At 35.2% G+C, this 22,951-nt stretch overlaps 1 protein-coding gene across 1 annotated transcript in view; it reads left to right on the top strand.

Moving 5' to 3' along the window:
* The window catches only part of HERC2 (HECT and RLD domain containing E3 ubiquitin protein ligase 2), a 108,965-nt gene that overhangs the window by 40,310 nt on the left and 45,704 nt on the right, over positions 1 to 22,951 (top strand). The window contains exons 23-47 of the mRNA XM_070943385.1: positions 1,057 to 1,227; positions 1,321 to 1,424; positions 2,616 to 2,766; positions 3,359 to 3,573; positions 4,917 to 5,049; positions 6,064 to 6,191; positions 6,285 to 6,480; positions 6,874 to 7,010; positions 7,897 to 8,070; positions 8,155 to 8,291; positions 9,052 to 9,203; positions 9,778 to 9,969; positions 10,142 to 10,329; positions 10,489 to 10,681; positions 11,513 to 11,695; positions 12,740 to 12,924; positions 14,182 to 14,329; positions 14,443 to 14,639; positions 14,923 to 15,153; positions 15,661 to 15,796; positions 16,966 to 17,109; positions 18,841 to 18,983; positions 20,144 to 20,411; positions 20,667 to 20,809; positions 20,960 to 21,052. Of these exons, the coding sequence (XP_070799486.1) occupies positions 1,057 to 1,227; positions 1,321 to 1,424; positions 2,616 to 2,766; positions 3,359 to 3,573; positions 4,917 to 5,049; positions 6,064 to 6,191; positions 6,285 to 6,480; positions 6,874 to 7,010; positions 7,897 to 8,070; positions 8,155 to 8,291; positions 9,052 to 9,203; positions 9,778 to 9,969; positions 10,142 to 10,329; positions 10,489 to 10,681; positions 11,513 to 11,695; positions 12,740 to 12,924; positions 14,182 to 14,329; positions 14,443 to 14,639; positions 14,923 to 15,153; positions 15,661 to 15,796; positions 16,966 to 17,109; positions 18,841 to 18,983; positions 20,144 to 20,411; positions 20,667 to 20,809; positions 20,960 to 21,052 (4,142 nt within the window). The remainder of the gene's footprint in view (positions 1 to 1,056; positions 1,228 to 1,320; positions 1,425 to 2,615; positions 2,767 to 3,358; positions 3,574 to 4,916; positions 5,050 to 6,063; positions 6,192 to 6,284; positions 6,481 to 6,873; positions 7,011 to 7,896; positions 8,071 to 8,154; positions 8,292 to 9,051; positions 9,204 to 9,777; positions 9,970 to 10,141; positions 10,330 to 10,488; positions 10,682 to 11,512; positions 11,696 to 12,739; positions 12,925 to 14,181; positions 14,330 to 14,442; positions 14,640 to 14,922; positions 15,154 to 15,660; positions 15,797 to 16,965; positions 17,110 to 18,840; positions 18,984 to 20,143; positions 20,412 to 20,666; positions 20,810 to 20,959; positions 21,053 to 22,951) is intronic.

Raw genomic sequence — 22,951 nt, 5'->3', positions numbered from 1 at the left:
GATTTGGTTAATCCCAAAGTTATTTCTTCAAATCCCCCAAATTTCTATAAATTTGTGCTTTTCAGTCTTTACAATTTCCAATTTACACCTTCCCAATTGTCCAGATTTTAAACTCTTATTTATCTTTTCTTCTTTTTCTTTTTTCCCCCTTCTCGCTTTTCTTCTTTTGCTTCGTAAGATGATCTATCACAGTTCCAGTGTTCCACAGAATGTAAAAGTCAGAAACAGCTGATTGTTATCCAGTCAGGGGAGTTAGAGATAGAGTTTAGAAAAGCAATTTCTCCCAATAATCACTTTTCACAATGTTGTTCGACTTTTACAGTCTTTCTATGTTTTAAATCTCCTTTAGGTTTTTCTTTTACTTCTAAATCTTTAATCTTTAACCATCCTTTTTAGTTTTTAGTCTTTAATCTTTCTCCATAAACCCAATCACCACTTTTTTTAACATTTGGAGATCATTTTTTGGAACTTTTAAATATCTAGGGTAACAGTTGGAAGTTTTCTCACCCAGTTTCACTGCTTTGTCCACTCACTGCTCCAGCACAAGTTCTTACTGTATGATTGTCCCAGCTTGTGACTGACCAAAAATGGCTTTCGGCCCTGCTGCTGTGTAGGAGAGCTTTCTTTGGATCAACGGGGAAATTGAGGTTTCCTCACAATCAACGAAGCATCTCTCCTTTCTTCACCACCCCTCCAGGGCAGCTTAACCCCGTAGGGTCTCCCAGCAAGCAATTGCCGGCTGCATTTCATGGAGCTTGGCGGAGCTCCGCTATTTTCCAGCCGTTCTCGCCGCAACATCAACCGAAAGGTGCTCTTGTTCATCTTCTGTCATTGAGCAGAGACTTGGAATGCATTTACAATTTGGATTTCTGAATTAAACAGGAAGTTGGCCTAAATGGCTTTTTTTCAGATCTACAATCTTAGAAAAAGCATACTACAAAATATATTTATAGGGGAATACATGATTAAGTTGTGCTTTCCTACTTTTTTGGTTTTACTCTTTTCAGTTGGAGAGTTAGTCACAAACCATAGTTAACATTTTTCCTCATTTCTTAGGTACATTCTTTACAGGGCAGAATTGCCGAAATAATGAGGAAGTGACACTTATACGAAAAGCTGATTTGGAAAACCACAATAAAGATGGTGGCTTTTGGACAGTGATTGATGGCAAAGTGTATGATATAAAAGATTTCCAAACTCAGTCATTAACAGGGAGTGGTATACTTGGTGAGATTCGACTACTTATTTAAGCAAATATCAATATCAATATCAAGTTCAAATGCTGTGCTTTATAAACTGATTACTTTCTGTTTTCTTTAGCCCAGTTTGCAGGAGAAGATCCAGTTGTTGCTTTGGAAGCAGCTTTGCAGTTTGAGGATACAAAAGAATCAATGCATGCTTTCTGTGTTGGCCAATATATGGAGGTAACAACCTTACATTATCTCAAACTTGAGCCAAGTAAGATAAAAAAAATAGTCTTAGTGAATCCTATGCCATAACAAGTATGGCACGTATCTGCATTTTCAGTCATACTGAAGAATTATGAATCATGAATTAATTCAATTTCCTCTTAGGTTCATAAGGACTGACTTCTTTGACAACTCATCTTTCTATTTTCCTCTGAAAATGCCTTGTATTTGTACAAAAGGTCCTTGCGTTACAACAATAATGGAGCCTGCTCATTATAGTTGCAAGTGGCAATGGCTATTAAGCGAGATGGCCTCACTTAATGACACCCATCCCTGCTCTCCATGATGCAACTGTTATAGCAACAGCATTTAGGCTTATGTACTGCCAGATACTGCTTCACAGTACTCTCTGGGTGTTTTACAGTGTAAGCATTATTTGCATATTGCAATACTGCACTTTAACGACTACCAGGACTCATGGTTATATGAACATGTGAATTGTTAAATGGAGCTTTTGAGGAAGGGGTGTTTGTTGTAACTTTAAACAGTCCCTAAGCGATCAGTCGTAAATCAAGGATTACCTATGTTTGAATTATAATTTATCAATATTATAGTTGCAAAGCAGAAATAACTCAACTGCTTGGATTATGAAAGCCATATATGGAAATAATCCCTAGTTAATACCAAATATGATTCAGATGCATTGAATTTAAATAAACTCAAATTCAGAAGTATCCTGGAACAGTTGTTACCTTTTTTGAATTACTTAATGTTTTAAAAACTAAACTTTTTTGTATTCTTAACATTTCTACAATATAGATTTAAGATCAGCTTTCCATTACAAATTAAATTTTATTTCTGTGCAAATTTAAAGAATAACTTAGCTTCACACTGAAAAACCTAATTACACAGATTACATGTGTAATAGAGTATCTGTAAACTTTTTGACCAGTTGTTCTTTCGCTGCAGTTGATAGAACAAGAATGAATAAAGGAACAGAAATAGTGGTTTTCTGAATTTATTGTTGTTCTTGCTCTTTCTATATAGTTCTTCCTCCTTCATTAATTTTTCCCTGTGTCTCCAATATGCTATAGCTCTATATTGCTATAGTTCTATAGCTGAATGCTAAATTAAAGTCATTTAATTTAATCACAGTTTATTCATCATGGATCGGCTTCTGGTTTTGTTTATTTTCTCTTTCTGTAGCCTGATCAGGAAGTGATCACAACACCAGATACTGGCAGTCTCTCATCTCCTCTCATAGACACTGAAAGAAATTTAGGCCTGCTTCTTGGTCTACATGCTTCCTATCTAGCAATGAGTACACCACTTTCTCCAGTGGAGATTGAATGTGCCAGTAAGAATTTTTACAGTTTTACTTTAAATGTAAATATATATAAGGGTTAGTCTATGTTCTATAATACATTGATCTTGTTAAAAATAAGAGCTATTTTTTAAGATTCAAGAAATACAAGATCTCTATGATATACTGCATTATTTGTTTTGTTTTTTTAAAAAGCTTGGCATTTCTAATTCAAATAAAACTGTTTAAAATTTAGCAAAGAATGAAGTGTCTCAGACTATGGGAAATATTTCCAGTTGGGAATACATTTTATTGAACAAAGCAGACCAATAGTGTTGCTTTCGTATTAGAAGCTTTATGTTAATACTAGAATTATATAGGCAAAAAAATGGATGGCATAAAGTCCCTGCATTTGTCAAGAAACTGTCTAAAAAGCTTATCCCTTAAAATTTGGCAATAACAAAAATAAGAACAATTTATTAAACTTGTATACTTCCTGATTTCCAACAACCCTGGACAGCTCTCAGCAATCAAAGAAATTTCTGCTTTTGAATAATTTTCTTTTAAGTTTATTTTTAAATAATTACTTAACAAAGCTACAGAAATAGTATGATAAAATAGTATGCTTAAATATATTTCCTTATAGAGTGGTTGAAGTCCTCTATTTTTTCTGGAGGCCTGCAAACTAGTCAGATACATTATAGTTACAATGAAGAAAAGGATGAAGACCACTGTAGCTCTCCTGGCAACACCACACCAAACAAGTCAAAGATGTATTCCCATCGGCTAATTTTGACTGACCATTCACAGCCTTTTCTGCAAGCTATTGCAGACAACAATATTCAGGATCACACTGTGAAGGTAAGAGTACTTTGTCTTAAGAATAAACATGGGCTGTTCTGGGCAGTGGAATTGCTAATTTAATTATTTCTTGTATTGCTATAAATCTTTGAACTGTTCCATTGTTAAACCAAAGCATTTGATATCCCAAGTTTTAAACAGTGTTTTGGAGATAATTACTGTATACTATTTAGGGTTGCGAGTAAGAGCTTACTGGTCCAAACACATAATATTAGTGGAAATAACTGGGTTCTTATAACATGGGAGGTGCTGAGTTTTTCCTATCAAGGCCATAATTACTGTAATGAATGGAATTTGCTCGTTCCCAGAATGGGTGTCACAAGGGTGGTCTATCACAAAACACCCACTTTTTAAAGGCAACCAGTTGCTGCTAAAAGAAAAATAACTTTTTAAGAACTTTTTTAAAGGGCTTTTGAACTTTATAACATCACTTGTTTGAGCCTTCACGAATATCAGCAGAAATTCAGAACTACAGTACAAATTTCAGAAGAAATTTAAACTAAAAAACAAATAGTATAGCAAAAAAAATTAAATACAAATCAGATTTTGAAAATAAATACCAAATATCAAATTATACGTTCTAAACCAGGCTAAATTTTCACCATTGAAAATCCTAGTACCATACTAAAGCAACTGGCCAGTCAGCCAAATAATTAGTACAAATACTCCATCTCAACTTGTCCAGGAGAGCAAACTTTGCTTAAAATAACGTTGCTCCAAAAACAACATGAAATGCATGCCATCAGATGCTCCTAGTCCTTCTTTTTTATGATGTTGACATTGTCACTTCTGGGATAGATAGGAAAGCCTGAAAAATTTAAAAAGGTAACAAACATCTAATAAAAGGGGCCTTTGTGATGATCTTATTTCTCTTTCTGGTCTTTCAGCCCTCCCCCCATATCTGCTGTTTTTGTTCTGAAAGTAATGCTGAGTCTAGCCTTGTTCCATGCCCTCCATAGATCATGCAAGAACATTATCCTGCAGAACTGCACAGAGTTACTAAGCTAGAAACTTCTTCTGCTTTTGTAAAAACTACAATTAAAGAATATTAAATAAAACTATGAAACTGCTCGTCTGACAATTACTTCTGAATGTTTTTGTTGTTGTTTTTTGCCTTAATGTATTGTAAGAATACAGTTATTATCCTAACTTGGGAGGATATGGTTCCATCTATATGTAAGAAAAGAGAATGTAGAAGAATCTGTCTTGAGATTCCGATATATAATATTCCAGTATGTGATATTCACATAATGCTTTTTTCAATTATTTGATTTCATTGAATTGCATTTGTTTGATTGCTACAACGTCATAAACACTACTAAGTGTATATTTCTTTTATCTAGGACTTCTTATGTCAAGTTGAGAGGTACTGCAAACAGTGTCATTTGACAACACCAATTACATTCCCTCCTGAGCATCCAGTAGAAGAAGTAGGACGTCTGTTGTTATGTTGCCTTCTCAAGCATGAGGATTTAGGTATCTGTATTCGGCATACAGTTATCTCAGAGTAGCACTGTAAAAATTATAGGGCACTGAGAGGAAGGAGACAATAATTAAATGCAATCAGGTGTGAGGTGGTCTAGCATGGCATGGGCAAAGTGCTGTATATTATCATATGGCAGTCAAAGTGCTGCTTATTATTCTAGGTTCCATTTGGAATATAAGATTGTGTAGGAAAATTAGGGTTACTATGATAATACAACCTTTTGGCATTCCAGCCTTCAAAATAAGCTGAGACAGAATAGACAGATACTTAAATATTTTAGAAGATCCTGTCTTGGGGAACGGAGAATGCAACAATCTTTGTTTCTTCCCAATATGGATTTAGTCAACATGCTTCCAAATTGTTGAGTTGTATTGTTTGAGCTGGGTGGACTTATAAATCCAGAGGGAAAAATGCTTATCTTTCTTGTAAAAAAGATACTAAGAAGGATGGAGATGCTTGTCCCATCACATAGTTTGCTATGGGGAAATCAAAATTGCAAAGTGTTTAGTTTAGCACAGTGGTCTCCAATCTTTGCAGCTTGGTGGACTGGTGGGCGCGTTGGGGGGCAGAGGGGATGGATTTCCTAGCATGCACAGACCACTTTCACAAATGCAGCTTTGCACATGCACACTTGCCCACCACTTCTGTGGTCCAGTTCCGAACGGGCTACAGCCCAGAGGGTGGAGACCTCTGGTCTAGCACATACTTGGATAACTTTTCTTCCTAATCCTATTAAACTTTCTTAACTAAATTGTTAATGCTCTCAAACTCTTTTTCTGCACTGGAAAATTAATAAATATTTGGTTGGACAAGCGGGGCAGCAGACTATGGTTGTGGAGTGGGGGAAGTAGTTGTCTTTTATGTTCTTCCAGAACAGTTCAAAAAGAAAATTATTTGCCATTTCAGATTCAGATTCAGAGTATCAGGAAGAAAGAACTCATTGTCTTATTATTTTATTGTAGTATTTCATTTCCTATTATATTTTTGCTTATTCTTTTCTAAAGGTCATGTAGCCCTTTCTCTTGTTCATCCTATTATGCTTGGAGTTGACCAAGTGAAACACCGAATACTTCCAAAATCTGTAGCAGATGTTTGTCGTGTTGTTTATCAAGCAAAATGTTCACTGATCAAAGTAAGTATGGAGTCAGCAGCATCCTTTCTTGGTACTAATAACTGCTGTTGCTAATTAAATTATGGACTGATTCATGTGCATTATTATTTTAAGACCCATCAAGAACAAGGAAGATCTTACAAAGAAGTCTGTGCTCCTGTTATTGAACGCTTGAGATTTCTCTTCAATGAACTGCGCCCAGCAGTGTGCAATGATCTCTCCATCATGTCCAAACTTAAAAGTCTTAGTTCTTTGCCCCAATGGAGAAGGGTAGTCCAGAAGATAATTAGAGATAAGAGAAAAAAGAAAGGTAAAACAATGGCTTAAATATGATTTACAGAGGATATACTGAAGAAGATGGGAGTCTTATTTGTTGACGTAGTAGAATACAATGAATTTTGGGTTGTTCCTAAGTAAGTCTTTTATACTTACCTCAATGGAAAAAAAATGGCATGATCATTTACCCATCACGGTTTGTATGTCCAGTTCCTAATGGGCTCCATATTGTAAATTCAAAAGATAATGCAATTAGCAAGAATAGGTTGAGGAATATGATCCTCTGCTACATACAACTGCTATTCACTTCAGCAGTGATATTTTTCTAGACAAAACTTAAACTTTTGCTTGTTAGGAAATACAGATTTATTCAATTATTATGGTTTGCATTTCTGGGTTTTTCTTAAAGCATCTTTTTTTCTGCTAGCTTCTAAAAAATCCGAAACTTCTGATGTGGAAGAATCCAAAATTGGAAATGGGGAAAGTGATTTGGGAGAGTCATGTATGATACCTCATAGTCCAGTGACAACTGATAAAAGGCCTTTGTCCGTCAAATCACCTAAGGTAGATATAAAAAAGGTTGCATGCAGTAAGATGGTAGATGCTATATAAGCTACTTTAATATAATCTCTGTGTATGCATCCTAAGTACTGTAAGTCACCCAGAGTTGTTTCATTACTAGATGAGTAGCAAATAAATTCAATGAACAAGTAAGTAAGTAAGGATGGATTGTGGGAAGATTTTTATAGTATCTCTTAAAGAACCTAATTAGTTGGCATATTTTTATGTATGTTTATGTGCACAAGCTGCTGAAGACACTATGAGGAAATGGAAGTTATGCATTTAAACTATACGCAGAATATCCTTATCAAATATTATTTCCATAATTTACATCAGGATGGGTATCCACAACTCTAAATGCGTGTATGTGTGGCTTTCAGATCTCTCTCTCTCTCTCACTCACTGCTGTTGTTAGAAACTAATTTCTATTATGAGATGGGAAATCTAGCATAGGCCCTCAAATAAATTTTGCAGTTAAAAAAAAGATGAAAAAGAAAAACCCCATTCATTCCAAAAAGAAAGCCCAACTCCCACCCACCTATAGCCCCCAACTACTTTGCATGAGTTATGTAGCCCTGTAGTTGACTATAGTCATCAAAAAAAAGCCTAGCTGACAATGTACAATATTCTGTGTCTTTAATAGCCTTCCTGTTGATAACTAGGGAATTTTTATATTCAATTCACTTTTGGGGGGTTATTTTTAGATGCAACACTGGTGTTTTTGTGTCTTACTGTGTTCATCATCAGATGTGTCTGTAAAGCTTTTCTTTGCCCTTGGAGCATAAAGTTGTAAGATTCAATATCTCAATGTTTTATTTGGGTTATTAACATTGTTTTCAGCCTGAGACCTCCGTTATTAATTCATGTTAATGCACATTTAACTTCTTAGGATAAATGGCAGCCGCTGATAAATACAGTCACAGGTGTTCACAAATACAAGTGGCTGAAGCAAAATGTCCAAGGATTATATCCCCAATCTGCTTTACTCAACACCATAGTTGAATTTGCTCTGAAAGAGGAACCTGTTGATGTAGAAAAAATGAGGAAGTGCTTATTAAAGCAGGTAAACTCTATTTTCTTTATTGTGGCTGAGAATTTATTGCAGAAGAAACTTATAAAGAGGTGATGCTTTATCTCTGTTTTGCAGCTAGAGCGAGCTGAAGTTCGATTAGAGGGGATTGATACAATTCTAAAATTGGCCGCCAAAAGCTTCTTGCTGCCTTCTGTGCAATATGCTATGTTCTGTGGATGGCAAAGACTTATTCCAGAAGGAATTAATATAGGGTAATCTTTCCCTTACCCCTTTTCTTTCAGTTCTGTTGAGCATTTTGTAGTGTAGTGCATGTGGAAGATAAAATCAAGACTACAGATTTTAGAACTGAGCCAGAAGTGGGCTAGGGACTTGGGTAATACAGGTAGTCCTTGATTTATGACCACAATTGAGCCCAGAATTTATGTTGCTAAGTGAGAAATTTGTTAAGTGAGTTTTGTCCTATTTTAAGACTTTGCTTGGCACATAAGTGAATAACTGCAATTGTCACTTGTTAAATTAGTAACACAGTTGTTAAGCGAATCTGGCTTTCCACATTGACTTTGCTCGTCAGAAGGTAGCAAAAGATGGTCACATGACTCCAGGATACTGCAACCGTCATGAATATTAACCAGTTGTCAAGCATCCAAATGTAAATCATGTAATCATAGGAATGCTACAACGGTCATAAGTGTGAAAAATGGTCATAAGTTACTTTTTTCAGTGCCATTGTAACTTCAAACAGTCACCAAATGAACTGCTGTACTACCTGTATAGTATAACAGACTTGTGCTAAATGAAGAAAACATAAATTATAATCTTAGAGCAGCATTGAAGTGTCTTGAAGCACCTAGCTTTCCTAGAACCAATATAAAGTCAGTAATGTGAAGCCTTTTGAAAAAACAGAGTATAGCTATGTTAGGTTTGCTAGTGCAGCATATGCTCCATTTGTAATACTTTATGTTATATTTCAAAATCCTGAAATCATTTTTTTTTATTTTTTAATCTACAAAGAGAGCCTTTAACAGACTGCTTAAGGGATGTTGATCTGATTCCACCCTTTAACCGCACGCTTCTGGAAGTTACCTTTGGAAAGTTGAATTCGTGGGCTGTTCAAAATGTTAGAAACATTTTGCTTGATGCTAATAGCAGATTTAAAGAATTAGGTGAGTCCTTCCAGGTATTTACTCTGTGTTTTGATTTATTAAAACTCATTGGTGTTACTTGCATGAATTTGTATGGTAGTAATTTAAATTTTGAAGTATAGTTGCCAGTTACGTCTTGTAGGATATCTGATAAGCTTCCTTTTCTTTTGATAATATAGCAGACATGGAGAGGGAGGGAGCCATGAGTCATATAGATTTGTATCTATGTTGCCTTTCCCAGTTGCTTCTGAGTTATTTAGACACTTTTATTAAATAAACAGAAATAGAAGATCACTGATATATCCTGAAGTCTTAATTATCTGATTCCTTGTTTGAAAATTTGGTTGGTTTGTATGTTTGAGTACTGTGGATTCATGGGCCATAATATTATTTATATCTGCATTGTCTATTGAGAAAGAAGTTATTAGAAGAATTTTTATATCTGTTTATGTGTGTTTTGGAGTTTATAGTGTATTGTCTGCAACCAGAAAACCAACTTCAGGCAAAATAATAGTAAAAATCTTTTGGCAGAGGTGTTATGTAGGTCATTTATTTAAGCTAATAAATATCTTGGTTTTTTTCACTTTTCATCTAGGAATCCAGCCTGTTCCTCTGCAGACTATAACCAATGAAAATCCTGCAGGACCAAGTCTTGGAACTATCCCACAAGCACGTTTTTTATTGGTCATGCTTAACATGTTAACTTTACAACACGGTGCAAATACCTTGAATCTTCTTCTCAATTCTGGCATGTTGGCATTAATGCAAACCACACTGAGGCTAATAGGTATTTGCAGATCTGTCTTTTTCTTCCCTTGCTCAGAACTTAGAAAAAAATAAAATGTCGTCTTCATTGTTTCCTGACTATTTTGTGGAAATATTTTAATGGTTTTAGAATTTTATCTATTAATGGCTAAATGCAAGGTATGTATATCTCAATAAATCTATTGTTGAATTAGGACCGAGCTCCGATAATGTGGAAGAAGATATGATTGCTGCATCCCGGGGTGTTTCTGCTACAGTCCTAGAAGAGTCCAGGAAGGAAAGCACTCCAGTTCAGCTTCCTATTTCAGGACCAGAATTGGCAGCCATGATGAAGATTGGTACTAGAGTGATGAGAGGAGTAGATTGGAAGTGGGGTGACCAGGTAATACCTTTGTCAGTGTTGCACTTATTTGCCTTATATCTTCCCAGAGTCACCTTATGGGGGAGATGGGTGGCATAAAAGTGTAATAAACAAACATATCAATTGAATTGGAATATAATCTTGGTTGTTGTATATTTTAAACATTTCTGCTTTCCTAAGGATGGGCCTCCTCCAGGTTTGGGACGGGTAATTGGAGAACTGGGTGAAGATGGCTGGATTCGAGTGCAGTGGGACACCGGCAGTACCAATTCTTACCGGATGGGAAAAGAGGGGAAGTATGATCTGAAGCTAGCCGAACCTCCTCCTGCTTCACAACCTGCAACTGAAGACTCTGACACTGAGGATGATTCTGGTAAGAAAGTTTGGAGTTGAGGTCACTGGCATTTTAGTATCTACATATTCTATGGTGGGAATGGATGTAATCACATCAAATTTTCTTCTGTTTTCTCTCTTTTTTTCAGAGAGTCTTTCTTCAAAAGACTCAAAGTATTAAAAAAAATGCTTGGTAATATGGGAAGGGAAGGAAGGAAAAGGGAGGGAGGGAGGAAAGAGAAAGAAGGAAGGAAGGAAGGAAGGAAGGAAGGAAGGAAGGAAGGAAGGAAGGAAGGAAGGAGAATTTCTGTAGCTCATGGCCAGTTTCCCACAAACTCAGTGGGGAAGCCAACAGGAAAGTGGAAGTTGCTCTCACTGACATTTTGTCTTCTTGTGGTCATTCTATTTCTCTGTTTAGGTAAGAAAAATATCTTTAAAAGGATGATTCGATGGGTCATAGGTTGTCTAGTGTTCTATTATTATCCTCTTTGAAGTTATTTGTATATCAAACAAAGGGTGATATATTGCTATATTCTAATGTGAATCAAAAGCATTATCATTTATCTTTCTGCTCCCCTATAATGTTTCAAAGACATGAGAGTTCTTTCAGTTTGCTTTTGTTATTTGCACTAGCAGTGTTAGCTATTCTTTCTGAATTGTGTTTGCTTTGACATGCATGATAAAACAAATTGAATAGTCTATCTTCTTTTGTGATTAACACATCTATTCTTGAGGAAATACTGTGATTTTTATACTGGTCATAATTAAAATACTAAGTTTATATTACTGAATTTATGTAGAGTGACTGAAAATGAGGGAGCTGAAATACATTAACCTTGTTTTCAGTAATTTACTGTGACTCTTGTTTTAGAAGGAGAACATGCTGAAAAAAATCTCCATCCTACTTCCATGATGCTGACCAGCACAGTGAATCTTCTGCAAACACTCTGCCTTTCTGCTGGCCTTCACGCTGAAGTAATGCAGAATGAAGCAACGAGAACTTTGTGTGGATTGCTCCGCATGCTGGTAGAAAGTGGCACGATAGAAAAATCATGTAAATCCAGTGTATTATATTCTTGCTTTCTGTTGTATTCACCATCCAAGTATCAGTAAAAGAAGAATTTTATGTGTTTATTTGGTTTATTCATTCATCCTAGCACAATCTGGTAAAATGATCTAGACAATGACTAACTAATCCACACATAAAAAAAAATATAATTATAGGTAACGGAATTATAATCTCCCACCCCAGAAATAATAATATCAGTTAATTATATTCAGTCATATTAACTGCACAAACTGCAAATTCTGTATAGAAGAGAATTGTTTTATGTTTTGAATTTTGAATTGTTTTTTCTGAATGAAACCAGAGAGGGGACCAGATTGATTTCACTGGGGAGGCTGTTTCAGAGAATAAACACCTCTGAAAAGCAGTACATTTTAGCTTTTTCCCTTTTCCTCCCAGAAGAGGAGAGCTACTGGTTGTTTTTCCTGACATAACCAAACAGAGGTCAAGCTTGTATTGTAGGTAACTAAATGACAAGTCATTAGGGACTTTGTATGTCTAAACTTGTGCCTGGAAGCCTATTAAAAGCCAGTGCAGAACTCAAAGCACAAGTGTAATGTGGCTCCACTAACAGCTGCCAATTAGTATGTGGGCTGCCGCATTTTGGATCACTATAGTTTCTGAGTAACCTTTAAAGGCAAGAGAATATTTCAGAAGTTTAGTCAGTTCATAAGTTATTGTGCCTTAAATGTTCATCCTTTACAGAATGAAAGATCTTTGGTGTAACTTCTTTTTTAATGCTTCTCTTTTATAATTGTTTGTTAGAGGTTTTTTGGTTTAGATACATTACAGTAAAGTAAAATGAAATATAGACAAGGTGGTTTTGAAAACTAAAACCAGGTAGGATTGAATCTAATCGGTTTCCCTCTTCAGTCATAAGAAAAAGGGAAGAAGTCTCCTCCCTTTTAAGGCCCATATTCCCCATCTTTTAGAGGAGCAGAGAGTGGGGAGCAATAGGAATTTCTACCATGTAATCAGAAATATGATTACACCAATGTTGATTACTACTCAGTCATTGTTAATTATTTGCAGCTTCCTTGCCAAATACATTAGTTAACAAAGAGCAACACCGGAACTGGTGTACCCTGGGATTCATCCGAAGTATAGCACTGATGCCTCAAATGTGCAGCACTCTTAGTACATCACAATGGATAACCCTGCTAATGAAAATTGTAGAAGGACATGATTCATTCACTGCTGCATCTCTCCAAAGACAGGTAATAGTATATAATGTTTTAATGATTAGTGGTTGATTCATGGTATAGTTTTAAAGCTGTCTTTTATAGCTTTGTTATATGCAGGTGTCTTAGAAGATCAGTGTGAATATGTAGTGTGGCTTTGTCCTTGCATCTACTTTAGATGTGAGAGAGTCATGAGAACTGGGGCAGGTTGGACCTAAAAGTATTGGTTAAGAGTGCTCAAGACATGGAAAACATATATGGGCAACAGACACTAGGTCCCTCTCTCTGTTTAGGAACAGATATTTTGTCTTGCAAACCTTTTTGGAAAATCTGGGAGAATTATAAGCATGTGCCATGGCAGACCTTCTTTTCAAATAATAAATAGGGGGAGGGATTACTCATAGCATGTTCACATTTTGAAAACTGGCCATGACTTAATACTGTGTTTAACAAAAGGAAGCTTAGATTTATTGTCTCTCTCCTGTGCTGGAGTGTGGGCCATCTTGGAGTATGGAGACACTATCAAACCAAATGAATGGTTCAGAGCTGGAAATAACGAAAATGTGGGTGAAATGGAGGCTGGAGAAAGTGATGAAGTTGCTGTCATTCCTTCCAGTTGGACGGATAAGCAAAGGGAGATTATCTATTTACCTTCAGGCTCCATGTGGGGATGACATGTATCTCTACTGGAAAGCAGAGGAGGCTTTATATTTATTAGTCAACTTTATATAGCTATTCATCTTGCCAAAAGTGAATCCTGAGGGTTCTTCATAGAAATGGAGACTTGGGGAAATGTGAACCTCAACTGATGAAAAGCTTTTATGGCAATAGAGGTTTTAATTGCAAATTATCATCCTTTATGGGCGCAGGGAGAACAAGATGAGAATGTGGCCAGCATGTTGATTGTAATGGAAAGTTTATTCCTAGAGTCACTGAACTCAGTAGTTTTGTTTTGTAAGGATCTCTTCTAAAGTTCCAGTTTCAGCACACATGGCATAAATTGGGTTAAATAAACCCAGCTCTAGCATAGCAGTAACCTAAATATACTCCTCTGAGGATAAAAACCATTGAGATCAGTGGGGCGACCTGCATTAATTTAAGCATGTATACATTTGTGTGCTGATTCCAGATGGGTGCAAGCAGTCTCTCTTTTAGGAAAGTGTATATTAACATGATTGAATGTATGGATGCACTGGAACTTCAGTTAATTTTTCAAATGGACTGTTTTGTTTTAAAGCCATTATTTTTAATAAGTAGTGCACATTTCTTTTTTCTGCTATTTCATTGTTTTAGATCCTTGCTGTGCACTTATTACAAGCAGTTCTTCCTTCCTGGGATAAAACGGAAAGGTCACGGGATATGAAATTCCTTGTGGAAAAATTATTTGGGTTTTTGGGTAGCTTGCTGACTACATGTTCTTCAGATATCCCACTGCTCAGAGGTAAGAAAATATTTTGTCTTCATTGATACAGTTTTTAGTCATCCTTCATGGATGTAACTTTATCTTAGCTTTCTTTCATTACTTCTATACTGTGTTTGTTTGTTTGTTTGCAGAATCTACTCTGAGGAGGAGGAAAGCTAGGCCTCAGGCCTCCCTGACTGCAACTCATAGCAGTACTTTAGCTGAAGAGATTGTTGCTCTACTGAGGACTTTGCATTCATTGGGCCAGTGGAATGGACTCATAAACAAGTATATCAACTCTCAGCTAACCTCCATCACCCACATCTTTGCAGGAAAAGAGTCAGAAGGGGTAGTTCCCACATCTTTACAATCAACTCATTTGTTGTTTTTAAAAAGAAAGCAATTAATTCAGTCAATTATACTTTTTTCAATTAGCATTGTGATGAAGTTTTAAAATTCTTTCTTAAACATTAAATTTGCCTTGATAACCCATATGTGCATTGATTTTTATGTGCAAAAATATTTAAATTTATGTGCAAATTTAAATTTATGATTATATATGTATGTGTATATATTCTGCTAAGGGAACTGCTCCTTGTAGTATAACGAAATAATGTAATCATTTTTACTAGGCTGCTTTGGAAGACTGTTTTCCTGATTCTGGGACTCCAGAAGTGGGAGGCCTGATGGCTGTTTTGGCAGTTATTGGTGGAATAGATAGCCGGTTGCGGTTAGGTGGCCAAGTAGTTCATGACGAATTTGGAGAAGGCACGGTGACAAGGATTACTCCAAAAGGAAAAATCACAGTGCAATTTTATGACATGAGAACCTGCAGAGTTTGTCCTTTCAGTCAACTAAAACCAGTGAGTGCCTTAAGCGATATTAGGATATTGAGAACAAGCAAATTGATAATTAACATACTGGTAGTACTTGGGAAATGTGGATAAGAAGCAGAAGTGTATGTATCCTGAAACACAGGATATGACTTTCCTTTAAATGCTGAACCTCTTGAAATGATCTTGCTGCTCTGAGAAGATAGTGGTACTGACTGATGTTTGTAATTTCACTGACAGTTTTAAGTCTATTGTGAAAATCTTTAGTCCACCTTTCCATTTTGTTTCATTTTTATGTTACATTCTCAAATTGGTAGCAAAATATCTTTAAGACCTGAGAATTGCATTTTCCAAAGTCTGCACGTTTATGTGACTCAATAGATTTCTTTTTGAGAAAATAAAATGATTTTACTGAATATACCATGGGTTTATTCTTTCTAGAAATGGGACATAGTTATTTCTGATGAAAATAAATAAATCTTGCTATCTAAACTATAATGAAATTACATTGATAACATTCTTTGTATTTCCCCTTAGGTTCCTGTGGTTCCATTTAATGTGAATAACTTACCCTTCACTGAACCCATGCTTTCTGTCTGGGCTCAGTTGGTAAATCTGGCTGGCAGTAAAGTAGAAAAACAAAGAATGAAGACTCCCAACCAGGGCCTTTCTGGTATATATTTCTCCACTTGAAAGTATTCTTCTGTCTAAGATAACAAGACTGTTAAACTGAAATAAGAAATATAATTTGATTTGAAGGGGGTTAATATCAGCATTAAACAAGGATTATTTTCAGCCAAATTTGGTCAGAAGCCCTTGTGGCTATATCCTCTGTTTGCTCATTTATAGCTCTGAATTCAAGATCCAGCAAGTCATGGACTTGCTCCTTCAGGAGTAGTGCATCTACTTCATAAAACAATCTGCAGAACTGATAAGAGTTGATATTTTTATGTCAAGGTTTTCTACCTTGTTTGGGTTTAACTTCAGCCTAGTTCATTCTATCCTGTCCTCAAGCATCTTCCAGACACTGGATCAGGAATTAAATTTCATATCCAGATTAGACTAGGGTGATGTTGTATAACTAAGTATCAACTGTACAGTGATAGCATCTTACCCCAAGCTGACAAGTGACCTTTCCCTTCAGCTGACATAATGTTAAAAAGGAGTCTTTATTTATAGTCACAAAAGTATCCATCAAGATGACTTCTCCTCCCCCAATGGTTAAAATTGTACTAAACACCAGACAAAGGGCCTGATGGGACCAGAAGGATGAACTACCCCCATTGAGGTCATCAGCCAGTTACCAATGTTATTTCTGTCCCATGTCCAGATCTGTAACCTGGGTGAAGGTGGAAAAGGAAAAGATAATTTAAAGTAGTAATTTCCCACAACACTTTTGTAATCTGAACAGATTTTCAATGGATGAGATTAGAATTGTATTTTTACTGTTTTTAAGGATATTTATTTAAATAATTTATTATTTAATAATTTATTATTTAATAATTTATTTTAATATTTTATTTTAATTTATTTTAAAAATCATTGCCATTAACAATTTTTTGTACTTTCAGCATGAACATTTTCCCTATTAATTTTTGCAGTCCTTGGGTAAAAATTAGAGAACCTGAATAGTCAACATATTTCAGTATTGTTCCATTAGAATATAAACTACTCAAGTTCTATTTTTCTGTTGTAACAGCCAACTCAGAAACTCAGATAGAAGGTCTTAAATGGAGTTGCTTAGTTTGAAGCCATGAAACAAAATATGTTTTCTCTTTCATGTTTATCCCTAATGTTTCCTATCAGTTGTGCTAACAAATGCCTGTAATATATTTTGAACAGGACAAATAGACTTGGATCTCTTAAGATGTCAGCAATTAAAGCTATACATATTAAAAGCAGGCCGAGCTCTGCTTTCTTACCAGGATAAATTAAGGCAGATCTTATCTCAACCAGCAGTACAAGATTCTAGCACAATTCCCACAGGTAAAATTTGACTTAATCACCTTTTTTACAATTTTCACATTTTTTTCATATTTTTTACTCTTTCTACTTAACTAGGCAGCATAATGGAGAGGGAATTGGATTTTCAGTGATTACCTTTTTTTGTTTTTCCTCACTTAGAATTCTCCAGCAGTACACACTTAACCACAAACGTTTATTAATGTTTTTTTGGAAGCAACAAGCTGTTCCTTTTCAGTTATAATGTTTTGTATGTATAGAGTTCACTAGTTCATTAGTTGCCCAGATATAGATTTGTTGAGATACTAGAGAAATGAGGTAAAAAGAATATGCTCACTTTCACTTATCAATTAAGAGAAAAGTGTCTGTTCTTTTAGTGTTAGATATCAGACATATGGGGATCATATAAGGAGGAAGGAAGAAAATAAATAGATTAGTGAGAATGACACCAGCATTTCAAGATACATGGTAGCCTGAGTAAGTTTAATATAATTAAACAAAATAGATGCCAGGGACATAATATGAGAGACCGAAAGAGGATAGATATTTTTATTTTTTCATCGATAAAGCACTCCTTTTTTAGACCTCACTTCCTTTGAATAGTTTAAGAAACATCCATGAGTATTTTCCTTCTTATCCTCAAGCAGTATTATGTGATAAGTCTACTTAGCTCTCAGCTTTGTGGCTTTCTAGGGATTTGAACTCGGGTCATCTTAATTTTAATCCAACTACTCTATCACAGAAATTCACATTCAGATGCTAGTTTCATTAGTATAAAAAAACTGTGTCTTTTCTGTCCTGTAACTTTAACTGGAATTAACATGAGAAGGGTACTTATACAAATGGTCTGCTCCATTGTGCTCATGCTTGCTGCCCCTTCAGTATTGGCCCTGTTGTATTTAAATTATGTAATAAACTAAAGATAATTGTACTAGGAATAGGGATTTAAGCACAAAGCTTGGCAGAAATAAAAAGCTCAGGATTATAAGAAGTAGCATGCATATAATCCATTTATGAATTATAATTCTGTACTTGGATTTATACTGAATCTGTAGTTGGATTTCTTTTAGCCTTCATTTTTTAAAAATGATCTCTTGTCTGTTTTTTCATAATAAGAGTGGATCTCCTAAATTTGATGGTTTTTTAAAAAATTAACACTCTGTTCTAATTGACAATTCCTACTGGTTTAACTACCGTGTTTCCCCAAAAATAAGACCCTGTCTTATATTTTTTTGAACCCCGAAATAAGCGCTTGGCCTTATTTTTTGTGAGGTCTTATTATTTTGGGGTGTATGGAGGAAACCAGAGGAAATGGTGGGGACCAGCTGCGCATGTGTTTAAATATTTTCAGGGGGACTTATTTTCAGGAGGGGGGCTATTTTAGCACATTCGCTCAAAAGCCTGATTGGGCTTATTATCAGGGGATGTCTTATTTTCGGAGAAACAGGGTACTTTAGTTAAATATGGATGATTGACTCCATTAACAGTTAAGATTATTTTATATGTAGTATTGACTTAATATTTTGAGAATTCTTGTTTAAGTTTGCGCAATGTTTCTGATTCTTTTTTCCCTTTATGCTATTAAATATCTGCTAAACTAAATATATATACATATAAAAAGAGACTTAAAGAAATATTCGTTTGCATTTGAAATAAGATACATCATGGACTGTTTCTGCAAGAATATATAAGCTTTGGTGGTTTATTTTGGTATGGAGGTTCTACAGCTTAAAAGACTTTTTTTGTTGCTTTAAGATGATGGTGCAGTGGCATCACCTGAGGTGGGAGACATGTCTCCAGAAGGGCCTCAGCCTCCCATGATCCTCTTGCAGCAACTGTTGACAGCAGCAACACAACCATCTCCAGTAAAAGCAATATTTGATAAACAAGAGCTTGAGGTATTTTGTTTAACATTTGCTATTTTAAATCATATACTATCAATGTAAACCTGTGAAGAAGGTTTATATATATATTTTTAAAAAATTATAACTTACTAAATACAATTCAGTAGGAAAAGAGACACATCCAAGCACCATGAGACATGACACACTTTTGCAAAGATAAAGGTCGAATAGTTACTAGCCACAACCATTTCAGTAAAAAGAGACTTGTTATATCACCTTTCTCTCTGTAGCAGCCAAATGAAATAGCTATTGAGAGAAGCAGAAGGATCAAACCATGACTGATCCCAGGAATGCTGACAGTCATTATATTGCTGATTTTATTTCTCTCAGATGTTTCTATATTTAGTTAACATTTCAAACAATTTTTATTTATTTACTTATTTATTTAGAAGATTTACACGGCCGCCCACTCACTCTCAGTGAGTCTGGGCAGTTTACAAAGAATAAAAACCCAGTTTGTTTTAGCTCAGGAGAGGCTCTTTCATGAAAGAGGTTTAGTCAGAGTTATCCATCATGTGTGCTGAAAAGTCACATTTAAGATTCCTATGTCAGCATTGCAAATCAGTTTTGAACTTGAGTTACTTAAAAGTTCAGTTGCATTTGTTTTAAAAAATTATTGACATTGTACTTTAAAAAGATGTCATATTTGTTGCATTTCTATCTTGGATATATTCATTTCTTCAGAAAGAAGCCACAGCCCCCATAAATAAGTTACACAGAGAAAATGCTAAAATTAAAGCATAAGCAACAACATAACTCTATTTCTTCTAAGGATACTGATTTAATATTTATATTAGAGATATTAATATTTATATTGATTCTAGAAGAATAGTTTGTTGATAACAAACTTGTATGGCACATAAAAAATAGATATATTTAAAATGCTTTGCTGTACGCCTGTTGTTCACTGTAGTTATTTGTATGCTTAAAAAATTTATGTTGTATCCAAAGTGATTTGGTTGCATTGGGTAAACCAGATTTGGCCACAACAAATCATATAATTTCTAGTTTAGGTTCTTGCCTTCCTAGCATTTTAATTCTTATTTTTAAGTATGCCATAGGATTTGTGTCTACGTCAGCCATAGAATAAATGGATGTATTGTCTTCTATGTTACTTTGTGTTAAATAGAGCTTATATATATAATTTCCTATAGGCTGCTGCACTTGCTGTATGTCAATATCTGGCTGTAGAATCTGGGCATCCTTCAACTCCGGTCTTTGAAGAATGTAGCTCCAGTGAAGCTACAACACCTGTTACAGTCCAACATATCCGACCTGCAAAAGTAAAAAAATGCAAGGCATCTCCCATTCCACCACTCCCAATTGTTGTGCAACTTATGGAAATGGGATTCCCTAGAAAGAATATTGAGTTTGCATTGAAATCACTATCAGGCACTTCTGGAAGTGCTTCTGGATTACCAGGTACCTCATGTTTGTAGTATTCACAGTGTACTTCAAAGAGATTGAGGGAATATCTTTGTTTTGGTACTGATGGTCAAAATAATACAGGGTAAATGTAAAGATTGGCTACAGTAGTGAGCTATTAGATATAGAAAAATATTATGGAAGATGATTTGGAAAGGTTCATGATGATTTAAAGTGGTGATATAAATAAAATAAAAGCATAATTTAAGCACTTCTACTCATATGAACAATTCTATTGATGTCTTAATCTAGGGGTAGAAGCCTTGGTGGGCTGGCTTTTGGATCATCCCGATGTTCAAATTACCGATTTCTCAGATGGTGACACTATATCTGATGAATATTCAGATGATGAAGTGTCAGAAGAAGTAGAGGAAGCAGAAGCCGCGTATCCAGTGGTAAATGTTAAGAATAACTACTTACGATTTTTATAAAAAATTTCTAACAAAAAAAATTAGTGACAAGTTCTCTATAGTTGTTAATGGAGAGGATATTTCATTTATGATATATTATTATGACAACCAGAACATTTGTTTTCTTTATTGTAGTCTGCTGTTGTAACAGAAAGCCAAACATATAAGAAAAGAGCTGATTTCTTAAGTAATGATGATTATGCGGTATATGTCCGGGAGAATATTCAGGTAAGCATGAATATGACTATATAATTCTCTTTCTGAAAGAAATATTATGCATATAGAAAAGTAGACATGGACAATATCAATTAAATGCAAAAGACTATTTATGTTATTTTCCAGGATATTTCAATCTGTTGTATTGCCTTTCGTGAAGGTACTGACACCCTACCTCCATCTTTCTCCTCCTCCTCTTCCTGCTTTATTTTTATCAGTGAAAGTTAATGGCAGCACAGGCTTTATTTTATTTATTCTGCTCATTTTTAAACGATTTGGGCAGCTAATATTTTAAAATTACAAACCAATAATTAACATAAAAATTTCAATGGCATCTCTCAATAGAACTGAAAATATTTTTATATGATAACCTGGAGGGTTAATGCCTACTTATGTAGGCAGTATATAATTAAGTAGACCATTGGCCTGATTCCTAATAAGTTAGCTTCTAGTACTTATTAATACATACAACAGTCAAGCTTTTTCATAATGATTAAAGAAGTTTCATAAGTTTTAAAATGTAGGGTGGGAGTGGGAAATATGTGTAACTCCAGATATTGCTAGACATTAGTCTATTTCCCTGGCTATGTTGCTTATAATTCATAGGGGTGGAATTAAATGGGGCTGTGTAGGTCTTCGTGGTGTTCTCTGCTGTTTCCACATACTTTTGAGAAAAAAATGTAGCTACTTTAAAAATTTCCAGACAAGCAGTTTGTGCCCCAGTGTGCTTTGAAAAAAATATTTTGAAATCACAGCCTTAGAATTCAGTAACACCTGGAAGACCATATGTTCTCCACTACAATAATGAGTAATTTATGATGTGCTTTCAATAGTTGTAAAGTACAAAACAGAAAGCACACTTTAATCTTTAAGATCGGGTTGTGGGAAACTCCAAATTTGAAAATATGACAGTTCTCCTTTTCCAGAGAACCTGGATAGCGTGTAGAAAATATATCTTGGATCACTTAATAAAGTTGACTGTACTGCTTTTGTATTTAAGAATTTGTAGAATAAATGCCATTTGCTAAAACATGGCAGCGCCTTCAGTTTACATTTAACATGAGGACTGGTAACATTAGCTGCTTTAGAATCCTCTCTACTGGTCAAGTTTTAATATGTTCTAATACATATACATATACAAAATAATAGACGGCACTGCCTAGGTGAACTTTTCAAAGCATGGACACTAAGCAAGGTTGCATCTGATTACCAGCAGAGAATTAAGGCTAGACTGGGAGATTGAAAAAGTTTGCTAAGGAAGGCACTGGCTGACATTTCTGCACTGTTGCCAAGATCACTGCATGGACATGTCCATGAGGTAATCAGTTTGAGGGTGGTTTGAAGGTGACCTTACCATTACAAAATTATGAACCTATAATGAACCTATAACCTAGTTTGTGTGTGTGTGTGTGTGTGTGTGTGTGTGTGTGTGTGTGTGTGTGTGAGAGAGAGAGAGAGAGAGAGAGAGAGAGAGAGAGAGAGGGAGGGAGGGAGGGAGGGAGGGAGCTGAATCTCCAAGAATGTAGAGAAGAATGGGATAATCTGAGAATTTGGAAAATCTGAGTCATGAATGATAAAGGATGTCCATTTTGACATCAGTGTACCATACTATAGATTTGAAATTACAATGAATGCAACAAACATTCTATTTGGTATCTATTGATCATGTAGTATGAATTCTTTTACAAGTAAATTGACGGACTCAGTTAAATGCTGGCAGTATGCCTTGAAGTACAGCATTGGTTCATATGATCATCATGTGCTATAGAGACTCCTTTTTGAGCACATATTCATATTGTTCTGAAAAAGTCATTGCATTTTTATAGATCATGCTATTTTGAATCATGTACCAGTGATTTAGAAATTAATAAGAATTGAGAAAAAGATACGATGCATTTTGTTTCAAAAAAT

Source organism: Pituophis catenifer, unplaced genomic scaffold (genome assembly GCF_029215685.1).
Source record: "Pituophis catenifer annectens isolate HBS135680 unplaced genomic scaffold, rPitCat1.0.hap2 SCAF_4, whole genome shotgun sequence".
NCBI lineage: Eukaryota > Metazoa > Chordata > Lepidosauria > Squamata > Colubridae > Pituophis > Pituophis catenifer.
This window is presented reverse-complemented; position numbering and strand designations above follow the sequence as displayed.